The 13,881-nt window shown below is 53.5% G+C and overlaps 1 protein-coding gene across 15 annotated transcripts in view; it reads left to right on the forward strand.

The window, feature by feature from the left end:
* Tns1 (tensin 1) overlaps window positions 1–13,881 on the forward strand; it is a 102,231-nt gene that overhangs the window by 72,010 nt on the left and 16,340 nt on the right. For 9 of the 15 annotated variants that reach the window (XM_023701430.1, XM_023701423.1, XM_023701418.1 and 6 more), the window contains 5 exons: window positions 1,330–1,526; window positions 2,465–2,540; window positions 5,692–5,784; window positions 6,595–6,615; window positions 7,054–7,092. In XM_023701430.1, the coding sequence (XP_023557198.1) occupies window positions 1,330–1,526; window positions 2,465–2,540; window positions 5,692–5,784; window positions 6,595–6,615; window positions 7,054–7,092 (426 nt within the window). The remainder of the gene's footprint in view (window positions 1–1,329; window positions 1,527–2,464; window positions 2,541–5,691; window positions 5,785–6,594; window positions 6,616–7,053; window positions 7,093–13,881) is intronic. The other 6 variants (XM_023701431.1, XM_023701422.1, XM_023701429.1 and 3 more) reach the window with 3 other exon arrangements.

Here is a 13,881-nt window from a genome sequence, read left to right on the forward strand (position 1 = left end):
GAGAGAGAGAGAGAGAGAGAGAGAGAGAGAGAGAGAGAGCGAGAGAGAACACTCCCACATATGCTGTGTGTTAAATGTTCAGGGTCCTTTAGTTAATCCTAATATATGGTAGTGAAGGCAGTGTAGAAAGTCTCCTGGAAGGGGTTGGGGAGATAGCTTGGCAGTCTAAGTGCCTGCTTGGCAAGCGCAAGGACCTGGGTTCGATTTCCTGTACTGCATGCCATGTCGGTCCCGAAACCCCAGGTGAGCTGTGCCAGCCACCAAAACGGCGTGGTGGTGCATGCCTATAATCGCAGTGCTGGGGAAGCTGAGACAGGAAAATCACTGTGAGTCTGAGCCATGTAACGAGACTCTGTACCAAATAAATACATAAAAGATTTTTAAAATTGTAAAATAAATTAAAAAACAAGACGGTCGCTTGGAAGATCATTGGGTCTAGAAGTATACCCTTTGGGGTGGGTCTTGGCCCCAAGGACCTGGGAAGTAACTTCTCTAGGATTCTGGGAGCCAGCTCAGTGAGGCAATGGATTCCATGCCTCCAGCCCAGCTGTGGGAGGAGGGAGTGGGAAGCAAGCAGGGTGAGGCTAACAACACGCCTGCCTATGGGACAGAACTGGATGGGAAGCGCAGACACAGATGGAGCACATGACGTCTTGCTGCCTTCCCTTCAGCAGGATGGTAGGGTGAGCCTCCACATCTTTGGAGGTGGATGGGAGTAGCTAAGGGACTAATGTAAGGGAAGTTGGCAAGAGGTTTCAGGGGTGCACAGAGTGAAGGCTGGGGAACCTCTGGGAGGGTCAAGAATATTCCTGGGGGCAGTTGGGGCTGAGAGCTCCAGAGCAAGACTGAGTCATTTTACAATCTTTCTTTGGGAGCACCATTTGCAAGATGATGCAATTTGGCCCTTTCCAGGAGTTCTTCCCCCTGGGTTTGATGTTGCTTGTTAGTTGATGCAGTTGCCTTGGAGACCCTGTCTTCCCTCTGTCTCCTCCCTTGTCTGGAAGCTCTGGCCCTCTGCCTCCATGGGCTGGAAGGAGCTGACATCTGTTTCTTCTATCAATCCTTTGTGCACTTGGTACCAGTGCTGTGTGTGGAGTAGAGGTTCTAGTAAAGGCTGAGCCCAATGCAAGCAGGTCCCCCACCCTGCAGAGATAGCCTAGGGTGTGAGCAGAGTTGGGCTCTGGCAGGCTGAGGGAGGTGCTAAGGGGAGGTGGCCCATTTTGGCTCCACCCCTGGGCTAACTGTGCTGCCTTCTCTGGGGGCTTAGACATGATGGACCATTTCTTAAATAATATGTTCATTACCCTCCATGCCTGGCCTTTCCTCCAGGAGTGCAGGCTCGAGAGAAGCAGCCTGCCGAGCCTCCAGCTCCGCTCCGGAGGAGAGCAGCCAGCGACGGACACTATGAGAGCCCGTCACCTGAAGCCACATCCCCCCGGAGCCCTGGGGTTCGCTCCCCTGTCCAGAGTGTCTCCCCAGAGCTGGCTCTTACCATCGCCCTCAATCCTGGAGGGCGGCCCAAAGAGGTGAGTCCAGGAAGTGGGCAACCAGCTTGGCACTGACTTAGCAGTAAGCATAGTGGTTTTTCTCCCCGCGGTCCTCACCCCAGGTCTCTTCTTGGTGTGTGGCATGTAGAGCCCATTCCCTCCCTCTGGTAGCTTTCATGCTCTCACTTCCTAGGTTACTGCTGAGATGGAAGTTCCCTTCTCTATTCCCAGAATCCCCTGACAGCATGGTAAGGATTCTGGGGATGCCATAGGTGACCTCCAGCTTGAGAACACAAATCAGGTCAGATAGACTGATAAAAATTTTTAAGTCTTTCCTGGAAAGTTGTCTTGGGAGATTTAGTTTTCATGCCAAAGTGTTGGTATTTCTGGGATGTCTCAGGAGTTGGAAGCAGTCTCAAGTTTCAGCGTGCAGAACCACTGTGGAGTGTGTTCAGACTGCAGACCTCCAGAGATCTCAGCATAGAAGATCTAGGAAGGGAACGAGGAGTCTGCAATGTTAAATGTGTAGCCTGATGCAGAGTCTGATGCAGATGGTCCATCGACCACACTGGGGCATTTATGCTGTCCTGTATTGCCCTGCCTAGAGGGTCGGCCAGGATGTGGGAGGCCTCACACACCTTTCTCACTTGCCTTCTGGTAGGATCCAAGCCCACCACCTCCAGCCCCTGCATTGTAGCCCTGTTCTGAATTATTCAAGTTGAGTGCTCCTGCATTCTGCTTGTGCTTTGACCACGGCCTTGCACACAGTCCCACCCCTGCTCTCTCAACGACCAGAAGCTGGAGCCACGCATGGCCAAGCTCTCCCTTGATTTTGGGCTTACCTGAGCAGTGGTGATGTCTGAGCTGAGGAAGCAACTCATCCCTGTTTAACTTGTTGTTCTGTTGCCCAAGGTCATCTGAAGGGCAATCTTACCTTCTCAGGACTCCCGCTTCTCCTCCCCTTTGTTCCCCTGCAGCCCCACCTGCACAGCTACAAGGAGGCCTTCGAGGAGATGGAAGGAAGCTCCCCCAGCAGCCCACCACCCACTGGAGGTAAGAACACGGTGCTAAGCCTGTCTTCTCCGTGCTTCCTCCAGCTCCTTATCTCTACCTTGGCCAGTATGGGGGAGGGGTGGGAAGAGTGTTCCAGCAGCATTGTGTGGGGTTAGAATCTGCAAGCCCTGCTTTGACTTCTTTTCTTCCACTATGCTGGCTTCTCCCTTGTCCACTCTCACATCTAAGGTTGAGGCCAGTGCAGAGCGACTGAGGCAGGTCCTAACAGTGTGGTGGGATCCAGCATGATGGACTGTAGGACCCTCATATTCTGGGACTTCCTTAATTGTAGAAGTCTTTTTTCATTCTGTGCTCAAAACATCCCCCATCCTAACATGGACTCTCTGTGACTTCACTTTGACATTGTTTCTGACTCCATTCCTATTTGCATCAAAATACTTTTTCCATTTCAGGTGACCTGGGCAGCTTTCTCCAGGGAAACAAAGGGGTTTATTAGGCAGGGTCATCTACACAACCACCAAAGGGCAGCTAAAGAGAAGACCCAGATGAGCCTAAGAATTGGGCAGTGTTTCTTTTTATGAGGGATGTGCCTTGAAGAAGAGAGAGAGTGGCTGTGGGGAGCGCAGAAATGGAGCCATGCCAGCCTGGGAGACCTCAGGGTCCCCTTGAGAGGCCTGGGTGGCAGAGGAAGTGGAGACTGGCTGCTCAGGGGTCAGGGTGGCACCTCAGGGTGCTGTGAGAATGGCAGACTGGCGCTGGCTGGGAGTCCTCAGTCCTGTACATCACGGAATGTGGCAATTGCTCCTGATGCATGTGCCAGTGGAACATGTGCTGGCTGCCACCTCAGACACGCAGGAGGCCGAAGTTATGGTGGTGCAGTGGCGTCTGGAAGCCATGGCTCTGGCTGTCCAATGGAAACAAAATACGAGCACCTTTGTCACTCAGATTCTTAGTAGCTGCCCTGAAAGACATGTTAGTAAACTGGTGCAATTGATTTTAATAACATCTTTATTGTATCAAAATATTATCATATCAATGGGTAAACAATATAAAATTATAGGTATTAACATCTTTTATTTTATCTGCTGGTTCAGTCTAAAATATTGAGACATCAATATTTTATTAATACAAAACACAAGCTATTTGGAGCCCCTTTTTGCATGCTGTTTGAATACTGGCATGCATTCGGTATTTATAGCACAGCCCAGTTCCAATTAGCCAGCTGCAGGTTCTCATAAGGCTCATGGCTGCCATGCTGGACCTCGAATGAGTGCAGCCTTCAAGCTGTGGGCTCCAGAGCCAGCTCTGTGCCCTGTTGTGACTCAGTGGTATTTGTTTCCCGGCTCTTGATCTTCTACCTTCGCAACTGCTTTTGATCACTGGTGGATCCAAACAGACAGGGATGGGATGTCTACTGTGTGGAGTGGAAGCCATCTGAGTTGTGCTAGGATTGAGTTTTGCCTTTTCCTCTCCCTACCCTTGGCCAGCCAGGGTGCCCTGGGGAAGAGGCTAAGTCAAAGGTTTCATAACTGCATAGGGCCGGGGAGAGAGGATGTGAGGCGGAGAAATGCCAGGAATTTTTCTCGCAGGAAGCAGAAGGCTGCTGGGCTTGAGCACCACCCACTCGTCTGCTTCCCCACGAGGGCCACTTTCCCTGGGACTGAGTTGCGTGGGGTGCAGGTGGCAGATGGGCAGAAAACCCAGGCGAGCTGGGACCCATGTCGGGTCCTCTCATTCTCCTCCCCTTCTCCTGTGGATCTTTCTGCCCCTCTGCTGCCCCTGCGGCCTTGAGGCCTGGAGTTGTGGGCTGGGCTCCTTCCTCCACAGTCATGCATTGAGCCAGGCATCTGACAAACATTTGTGAGCAAACATGCTTGAGTAGTGTGTGTGAGACTAGGCAATAGGGCACGTGAAAAGGCCTAGGCTTCCCCAATACCTGGAGGTGCATGATGGCACACATATTTTCCCCATGCTACATCTATTCCTTGGACATATGAGGACAGAGGGACAGTGGAGTGCCATAGGTGGGCCATCCCTTGGAACCTCTGAGGTGTCCCCTGCTCCCATGTATGGACATACATTCCTGCATGTACACAATTTGATTGTGTGTCACTTGCATTGAGACTATATTCCTTTTTTGCTGTTCATTTCCTGTACATCTCTGATGTTTTGGGGAAAGGGAAGGTTGCTAGAGAAGGTGCGTGGATCCCGGGCATCTGAGGGCCGCAGTCGTGTATTGAGACCATCATGCAGGCAGGGAGCATCCCCGAGAGTGGCACCTTCTGCGAGTGACCAACCTCCCTGAGAGGAGACAAAGCTCATTTCATTCATTCTCAGAGGTGAGACGTGAGGCTGTCACTGAGACATCTTGTGACTGGGCATAATACTACCTGTAGCTCAGCCTAGATCCTTGACTGATGAGAAACAGCCCAGCTGCCCTTTCTGACCTTGTGTGTTATGTGACACTTGTAACCCAGCTGGGTGGATCAGAAGGAGCCTGGCTTTGCCCAGGAAGCTGGTGCTCTTAGGCCTGGCCTGCTTGGGCTTCTTCTTTTACAGCACTGAGGTACAGAGCCCCAAGTCAAGAAGGTCCTTCCTGCTAGCATTTGCAAGGGACCTTCAGTTTTAGGGTTTCCACCTGTAACACCCATCTCCCCAGTCCTTTTCAGAATGTATCATTGTGAGAATCAGTTTTCATTTAGCCTGGTCTGAGTCCATGCACGTGCCTAGTTTAGAGTCTGTGTGGGTTGGGGAAAGAAAGAAGGACGGAAGGGGAGAACATTACAAAGACACAGAAAAAGGCCGTGTGTGTGCTATAAGCCACATACTATAAGGAGAATTACAGTTAAAGCCAAAGGCCCAGGGGCAGAATTATTTACTTAGGGTTGGAGACAGGGCCAGGACAAGCATGTCATTTCCTAACTCTTTCCCTTTGTCTTTCAAGCTGTTGAAATGTGGAGGAACACAGAGCCAGGGAAGGGCAGTGGAGCTGGAACAGCGGGTCAGGGTTGGTTCTGTGGCTGTCCAGCTGAGGCTGTCTGGTGCCCCTAAATGGGCTGTCTGGCACCCCCACATGGGCTGTTTGGTACCCCCACATGGGCTGTCAGGCACCCCTACATGGGCTGCCTGCTGGCCCTCCTGCTCTTCTTCCTCACTCCCTGCCTCTCTCTGTGCTCTTCTTTCTGCACAGTGCGCTCCCCTCCAGGGCTGGCCAAGACACCCCTGTCTGCTCTGGGCCTGAAACCCCACAACCCAGCGGACATCCTGCTGCACCCCACAGGTGGTGAGTGACCGGGTGAAAGGGCAGTGGTGGTTGGGCACAATGCACTTGGCAAGGGATCTAGTTCAAAGCTGCAGGAAAACACATTTGTGGGACCTGGGTAAAGATGACCAGGGACTCTGCACACTTGCTGAGCTCGATCCTTGCACAGGGCTTGGGCTGATCTGTCCCTTTGTAGCCTATCTGTTTTTGTCTGGACTTGGGGATTTGGAGACCTGATCGCCCTTTCCTTGTGGGGTCAGTCAGGCTTTCTGCTAGGAGCCTGGCTTCCCTGACCAGCCTACTGGTCACTGCTGTGTCTCCTCTCCTCAGAGCCTGGATCCCTGAATTTGGGATGTTTTCTTGCTCTGCCTCTTAGGCTCAGAGCTTTCTTGAGAAATCCATGACTCAGTAGATACCAGGTCCTGGGTCCTTGCCCTTTCAGCCTGAGTCTCCCTTCCTGGCCAAGGTTCTCACCATCCCCAGGTAGCCTCCTCTTGTTCACATCCCCAGTGGTGCAGCATTTGGCCCTGCTACTATGGACAGAGCCAGATTCTGGGGCTACCAGGGCTGCTCCCCAGCCTCTTGGAGCCTCACAGCTGTCCTGGTTGCAGAGAGGAGGAAGGCCTCCTCCAGAAGGGACAACCACCCTGGCTCAGACCTCTGACTTCCTCTTCCCACTTCTGGCTCCTCACCTTCCTCTGGGGAAGCAACCAGGGGACCACTGGCACCTAATGCCAGCTGGAACTGGCTAAACCTCGAAGGTTGCTCCTAGACTGGCTTTAGGGCCGAGCTGGGGCTTTTGAGGTCAACTGCACGTTTTCTCCTTAATAGCCAGAAGACTGATCCAGCCAGGTAGGTGGCAGCAGCATGTGTTTGTGACCTGCATAGACATTGGCCAGGGCACAGCCTGCCACTGAGGTGTTGGCATGACCAGGGACACTGAGCCACAGGGGGAGAGAAGGGGGCTGGGCTGCCTCTCACTGCCCAGTGCTGCTGCTTGAGACTCAGCTATGCAAGCTTTGGGCACAGGGGCTGTGACAGAGACAGGTTCCTGAGAGCCAAGGTCTCAGGTTGTGCCCTAGACTCCTGGGGTCTGGTGCAGAGTGGGCTTAGCCCGCTCTTGGAGGCTTCTCCTTAGCCTCCCCTTTCCGCCTTTCTTTCCTCAGCAAATTCAGTTCTTTCTCCAGAATGCTCCTTGATAACCAATCTCTCTCTCTTTCTCCTGCTGGCTCCTCCTCTCATCTTCATCACCTGACCCTTTTTCCTGTCTCTCTTCTCCTCTTCCCTCAGAGGAAAATGAGGGAAAGGAGGTGGCTGAGCTTCCAGATGGTAAGTGTGGGTTTATGTGTGGCCACTCCTGCTCTCTTGCGAATGGCTTTGCACGCAGGACTTGACACAGTTGGCTGGGGGACAGCCCTCTCTTCTTACCTGGTCTCAAGTGACCAGGCACTCAGCCTTCCTGTCCCCAGCTCTTGGCACTGCCTGAATGCTGCCTGGGGAGCTTGTCACCACTGGGCACCCATTCAGGGGCAGCTGGTGTCCAGGCCTCAATGTGGTGTCACCTTGTTGACAAAAGCACCCTCCTGCCACTTCCTCTCCTGCGGCATTTGCACCTACCTGCCGGGTGTGCAGCCACCCAGAGGCAGATAGGACCGGCTGTCAGCAGGGCGCTCCTTCGGGCCTGTAGGCTCTGAGCAGCGTCTCTGGCTTCTGCTTGCCAGACATCAGTAGCACTCACCCAGCCATGACGACCGAAAGTGTCTCCACATGACCAGTGTCGCCTGGGGAAGTAATTGCCCTTGGTTCAGAGCCACCATCATAGAGCCACCTCTTGCCCTTTGGAAGCCTCTTCTAGTTTCCTACCAGCCATGAAAGTAGGCAGTCTGCCTCTTTGGGATCTCACACACCCCAGGGGGCTCCAGGAAAGCTGTATACACACCCTGGACCAAAGCATCAAGATGCCTGTGCACATTATTCTGGGAAGCAGTTTGGAGGAGTTAGGTAGCTGTGAGTCCTGGCCTGAGTCCTGCGTTGATGAACCCTGTGTGGTGCACATAGCAGGAGGGGGACAGCCTCTAGTGGAAAGCTCCGGCAGCAGTCTCATGAGGACTGGAGCAGTGGGTGACTCGAAGGGGTGCTGGCCTGGGAGGTTTACATGTGGCTCCTAGCAGTGGCGTGCAGTGGAGCTGGGAAGGGGTGGCTGGGATAGACAGGGTCCACAGCTATGAATCTGAGCTTCAGACCTGGGACACAGAGGAGGCTCCCAGCCCCCACGAACAAGGTATGCTTTCAGATGTTCACCAGAGAGGGTTGATGACAGGTCCTGGTGGCTGTGAAGAGCAAGTGTTAGGCTGGGGCTGGGGCTCGGTGGTAGAGCACCTACCTAGCATACATACACAAGGACCTGGGCTCCTCTCAGTGCCACAGAGGAGCAAGTGTTGACAGCGCTGAGCGGAGACCCATAAAGTGTACCTCATAAATGACTCTCACCTTGTGAGACCCCAGGTTCCCATCTGTCTTGAGTCACGAAGTTTGGAGGGCAACATTCCTAGCCAGCCTGGTGTCATCCCTGACTGGGAGCTGGGGTTTGTGTTAGTGGTGGGGTGGAGGAGGCATTGTGGATCTCCTGGCTGTGACTGAAGCGGCCCTTTCAGAGCCTTTCCTGCCTCAGTGCCCTGGGACCCCAGCATGGGAATCAAGTTGCTGCCTGGGCGTGGGTGGAGGGCAGGGAGCAGGGCAAGGAACAAGGCTGGGGGGCAGTTCCGCATTTCCTAACTCGGGCTGCAAAGCCTGGCCCAGACCAGAGCACAGTTTTCTGACTCTCAGAAGGTCTGTCTGCATGACTTTCCTGCTTCTCCTCTGACGGGAAATTCAGGAAAAGAGGCCTGTGAGGGAAAGTGACCAGGGGGGATGGGCGTGGTGGCCCAGGCCCATAATCCCAGCACTTGGGAGGCTGAGGCAGGAGAATCACTGCAGGTTGAAGGCTAGCTTGAGCTACGAAATGAGTTCAAGGCCAGCCTGAACTGCATAGTGAGACTCTGTCTCAAAAAGACGAAAGTAAATAAAAAATCACCAGTGGCCAAATTATTCAGCAGAGGGAAATGAAGGATCTGGAGGCTGCTGCTCTGTTTGCGTCACTGTGTTAAATACATTCATGCATTCTTGTTTTCATTGAGTCAATCATTAGTTTCGGGGGCTGTTGTGTGCCAGGCATCATGCAAGGCTCTGGGAATATAATGATAAGCAGTGTAAGATACGGCTCTGAACCTCTCAGAGTGTATGCACAAACAGGAGCCAGAATTAAACGATCACTCAGAATTATGTATTCGGTGAGTGGGAGGGAAGGGAGACGATTTTATGAGAACTTACTGCGAAGAACATGCTCTATGCTAACTTGGTGGAACTCAGCTAGGAGAAGAACAGAGGGGAATAGGGTGGAAAAAGGCCATGGGGTGAGAAGGAGTATCGTGTTGGTGGCGTGCACAAAGGCCCCGTAGTAGGAAGTGGCAGCATGCTTCTGAGAGTTGAGTGAGGGATGTGCGGTACAGAGTGACAGCCCACAGGAGCTGGGCCATGTGGGTCCTCATTGCGTCTTGTTTAGTAGTCACAGGAGTACCGAGAAGAAAGCAGTAGGAACCACATTCTACTGCCAAGAGGTTTCATGACTTGTCAGGCCCGCTGCGGTTAGCCAGGGACACGGTTGAGAGCCTGCGCCATCAGCCTGTGGAGGCCATCCCTTCCCACGTGATGGCACTGGGGACAAGGGACACTTCGACATCTGAGCAGTACCTTTGCTGGGTGTGTGGACGTAGAGCCCTCTCTGCGAGGGAAGGAGAGCACAAGATGCGAGGTTGGCATCAGGAGTGGCTTCCCGTGGCAGGGGGCACTCAGGGTAGGTTGTCTTTGTCCAGGTCATGTGGGGTGGACAGCTTGGCTCAGAGGAAGATGCTGGACTAGAGGCGGCCTCTAGGGGTTCTTCTTCTTTCTGGACTCCTGGTGCCTAGTGTCCCGGGGCATCTGGGTGCTTGGCCCTGAGAGGGTGAGAAGGGTGAGATAGCTTGGGGAGGTGGGGAGGCCTCAGGCATCCCAAGACCAGGCAGAAGTGCTGAGCTAGCGTGGGAAGCCGTGTGATGGGGGCCATCCAAACTGTGTGAAATTCTAACTCCGAGCTCCTGGATCCGAACTTGGGTATTTGTTTATTTCCTCCATCTCCTCTCCACCACTCACATGTCTCTTCCTCCTCTGAAGTCACTGTTGTCTTTTTGTCTTTTCCTTTTCTTTTTCTCTTCTGCTCCTTCCTCACTCCTCTCTTTCATCCCCTCACCTTCCTCCAGTGCTGGGGATCAAACCCAGAGCCTCCCAAGTGTTAGCGGGTGCGCTATCACCAAGCTGACCCCCCCCCCCAGCCCCTACATGTCTTGCTTTTGCTCAAGGTGGCCCCCTCCCCAGCCAGAGTTTTTTTTTTCCAGGAGGCTGACAGTACACTTGAGGGTGTTGGGGAGGAGTGGAGGGCATCCCAGGCTGGAGGAGCCCAGTCCCTTCTGTGTTTCCAGCTGCTTTGAGTGCCACCAGCCTCTTGAAATGATTTGGGTTCCTGGAATGTACCCCTCCCAGTCTTCCTAGCTCCATTGCCTGGGTACAGCTGCCTGGAATTGGTGGAGAGGAAGCAAGCTGCAGGGTGCCCAGGGCCGGGGAGGCTGGAGTGGCCTAGCCTGGGGCTTAAGCAAGGGTAAGTGGTTCTGACCGTTGTGACAGGCCGGAAGTAGCAAAAATCAGAAGGAAGTTTCTGCCTCCTGATATTTCATCTACTTCCGATGGATGTTATTGTTCCCACTTTACAGATGAAGAAACTGAGGCAGGAAAGGTTCTAGTCAGAAAGAAGGGGAAGCCCACAAGTATTAGTATACAATCCTAAGGTGGAAAGGGGACAGAAAGCTGAGGGGCAGATAGAGAAAGGAAGTATTTTCATATGAAAATCAGTCTGGAAACTTGGGGAAACCGACACTGGGCCCTGGACTTGGTCTTACAGTTCTCGGCGAGGACAAACCGTAGAAAGCAACGTGCGGGCGCCAAATGGGGCTGGGCTCTGTGTGGTCACCTGACACATGGGGTGTCTCTGGACATCACGGCACCCTCACACACTGCTCCTTCTCCCCATTTCCATCCAGTTCCTCAAGTTCAGACTCCTAGTCCTTGGAGAGCTCTTCTGCCTTCCTGTGGCTAGGGTAGTGGCCACGAGACAGGCCACAAGGACATGGCCAACTTCCCATTTCCCATCCCCAGGACCCCTAATGTGGGGTTCCTCCAGCCTGCCATGTAGACTTGTCCTTCCTCTTGGGGCTGCAGCTGCTGGGTGGGCTGGAAGTGAACTACGGGGCCTTCTCTGGGGTTCCTATTTAGTAGAGGGGTTCATGCATTTTTAAAGGGAAGTGTGGGATACTGGTGTCGCTCACCCAATGTGTGGGTCAAGGTCTTGCTCACCCAACATGTGGGAAAGCCAGTGGCTCATAGTGGCGCAACTAAAGGAAGGTTTAATGGACTGTTTAAAAGTCTGGGCAAATTTGTGAAGAATGTCACATACCACGTGCTGCCCCTGGCAGGAGTAGGGAGCCATTGCCACCCTAGGCCTGAGGAAGCAGCACAGCCTGAAGGAGAGGGTGGGGACCAACTGTGGCCTTGCATAGAGGGAGCAGCGATGTCGCCTCTCTTTCCCTCCTGCTCATCTCTTGATAGTCCTTCCTGGAACGACAGGATAAGGGGGTGATGTGGTGGGAGAAAGCGGATGCTTGCTTTCTCCAGGGATGCAGATGAGGTCAGAGAGAGGATGAGGATGGAGAAGGGGGCCCGAGGAGAGCATGGACTCTTGGGCATCATCTGTGTCATTTCCAGCCTAGGCTCCAGGGATCGTGGATCTCTTAGGCCTCTTTGGACACCTCTCACTGCATGGGGCTGGAGGGCCAGGGTTGTGCATCTGTGATTGGTGGGGTAGACACACACCACGGCCAGAACTCCTCAGGCTTTCTGTGGCTCAGGAGTGGGAAGTTATCTGCTCTGTATGAGGTACTGGAAAGACCTATTAGCCAGGCAGGCTCTGGGCACTTAAGAAAGGAAAGGAGGATCATCATGCTGTCTCAGGTAGAAAGCAGGGTTGCTGTGCACTGTGGGAAGTGGGGGAAGATGCACTGAGCATCTATCTGGAAGGGTCAGGAAGTATTCAGAGGGAGAGAGAGGTGGGTGGGCAGTGAGGACTGGGAGGGGAGGGTGGGCTCTGGCCAGGTCATCTTAGCTTTTCTGCAGATGAAGTACCTTCCAATGGTCCCTCTGCCAAGCTAGGTTACTACCCCAGGGCAAGGAGGAGTTCCTCCTAAAGCCACACTGAGACCACTGACTCCCTAACTTCATGGTTCTATGTTCAAAGGAGGGTCAGACTCTTTTCCAGTTGATTGGTTGCTGAGCCAGCTCTGCCATTTGCTAGCTCTGTGATCAGGGCAAGATATTTACATTCTCCAAGTCCTACTTTCCTCACATGATCATTTGCTAATTTTATCTACACATAACTTTGTGGAGCTGGTACTCCTCTGGCTGACAGGCTGGTGGGTGGGGAGCAGTCACCTGCAGGTACCCATGTAAGACTGTGGGCCCACTCTGGGGCACCCAGAACTTGCTCTGGGGTCATGGTGTACATGCCCACTGATTGCGTTTTAAGGGCAAATTGACCTCTCTGGGCTGATGAGACCGTTGAGATCATGGGTCAGCAAACTGGCAGCTGGCCGAGCCCCTCCTGCTACCTATTTTTGTAAACAAACTTATTACAACACAACTGTACCCACTGGCTTGTTGTTGTCTACAGATGCTTTTACACTACAGCAACAGGGTTGTGCAATTGCCACACAGAAAGTCTTACCTAACAGACCTACCATGTATACCACTGGGTCCTTCCCAAAATTGCATTATGGCCCTGGGTCAGAGGACCTTTGCTCCTCTGGCATGGAACCCAAGCCTCTGGCACCAAGTTGGCCTGGGGCATCCTGAGGTGGGTGGTAGCCTGGGCTGCTGAGGGATGTTTTTAAGACAGGGGGCCTTGCTGGCTCATCTCATGAGTCTAGGTACCTAGGTGGCTGCATGTATGGTACCCCATGCCTTGTATCTTGAATAGACCTCCCCGCACCCACTCCTGTGGACATGTATCTCCCAGGCCTCTAGGGCCCTTCTGCACAGGGCCAAGGCTGGAAGCACTGTCCTCTGTCAATGCTAGGGAGTCCTGTAGGTCTGGGAGAGGAAGTCTGGCCTGGACCACCTGGAAAGGAAGCTGGGCATTTACAAAGAGATCTTGCTGCCCTTCCTTCCTAAATGAGGTCTTGTTGGAGCTCAGGGGAGAGAGGGTCCATATTGGTCACCTCTATCCCAGTGCTCTTTTTGCTGATTTGGTGACCATCACAGTCCTGACCAGCAAAGGGTGCAGGGCCTAAGCCATAGGGGTGCACAGGTGCTGTGTCCCTATGCCTCAGAGTCTCGGGCTGGTTTCAGCTGATGCTCAAGTGTGGCAGAATCGGGCTCTGTGTCAGCTATGGTCCTTCCCATATCTGATAGTGAGCATGGCAGGTTTGCAGGTAGAGGAACCTCACGATCCCTAATCACGGTCCTGGAGCAGCTGAGTGCCCTGCTTACTCTTACTGTTAACATGGAGCTAGTTTCCGGGCCCCCTCTGTGAAATGGCCTTTCTGGCTCCATCCTTCCCTCGCAGCCTCTGCTTGGGCTGCTCCCAATGCCAGCAGGGAGAATGTGTGCGAGTGTGCTCTGGGAGCTGCCCAGTGCTTCAGAAATGCCAGAGGTGGGCACAGAATGTCCAGCTCTGTCTGGCACGGTTTCCCTGGAGGAATGCTCAGCGTGCCAGGCGGAGGTGGGTGGTGTCTTGCTGGGTGTGGCTCACGGTGCTGGCCTGTTGCTAGGTGAGCAAGCTTGTTTCTGCATTCTGGGTGTGTGGAGGCCAGGAGCTGTCCCGAGGTAGGGCAGAACTCTCTGTCCACCCTACAGTCACAGACTCCAGCGGGGCCTGGTGGGCCAGGCAGCAGCATCATGGAAGGAAAGGTGTGGCCACAAGGATACCAGCCATGGACA

This window comes from Octodon degus, unplaced genomic scaffold, assembly GCF_000260255.1.
Source record: "Octodon degus isolate 3935 unplaced genomic scaffold, OctDeg1.0 scaffold00135, whole genome shotgun sequence".
In the NCBI taxonomy this organism is placed as follows: domain Eukaryota; kingdom Metazoa; phylum Chordata; class Mammalia; order Rodentia; family Octodontidae; genus Octodon; species Octodon degus.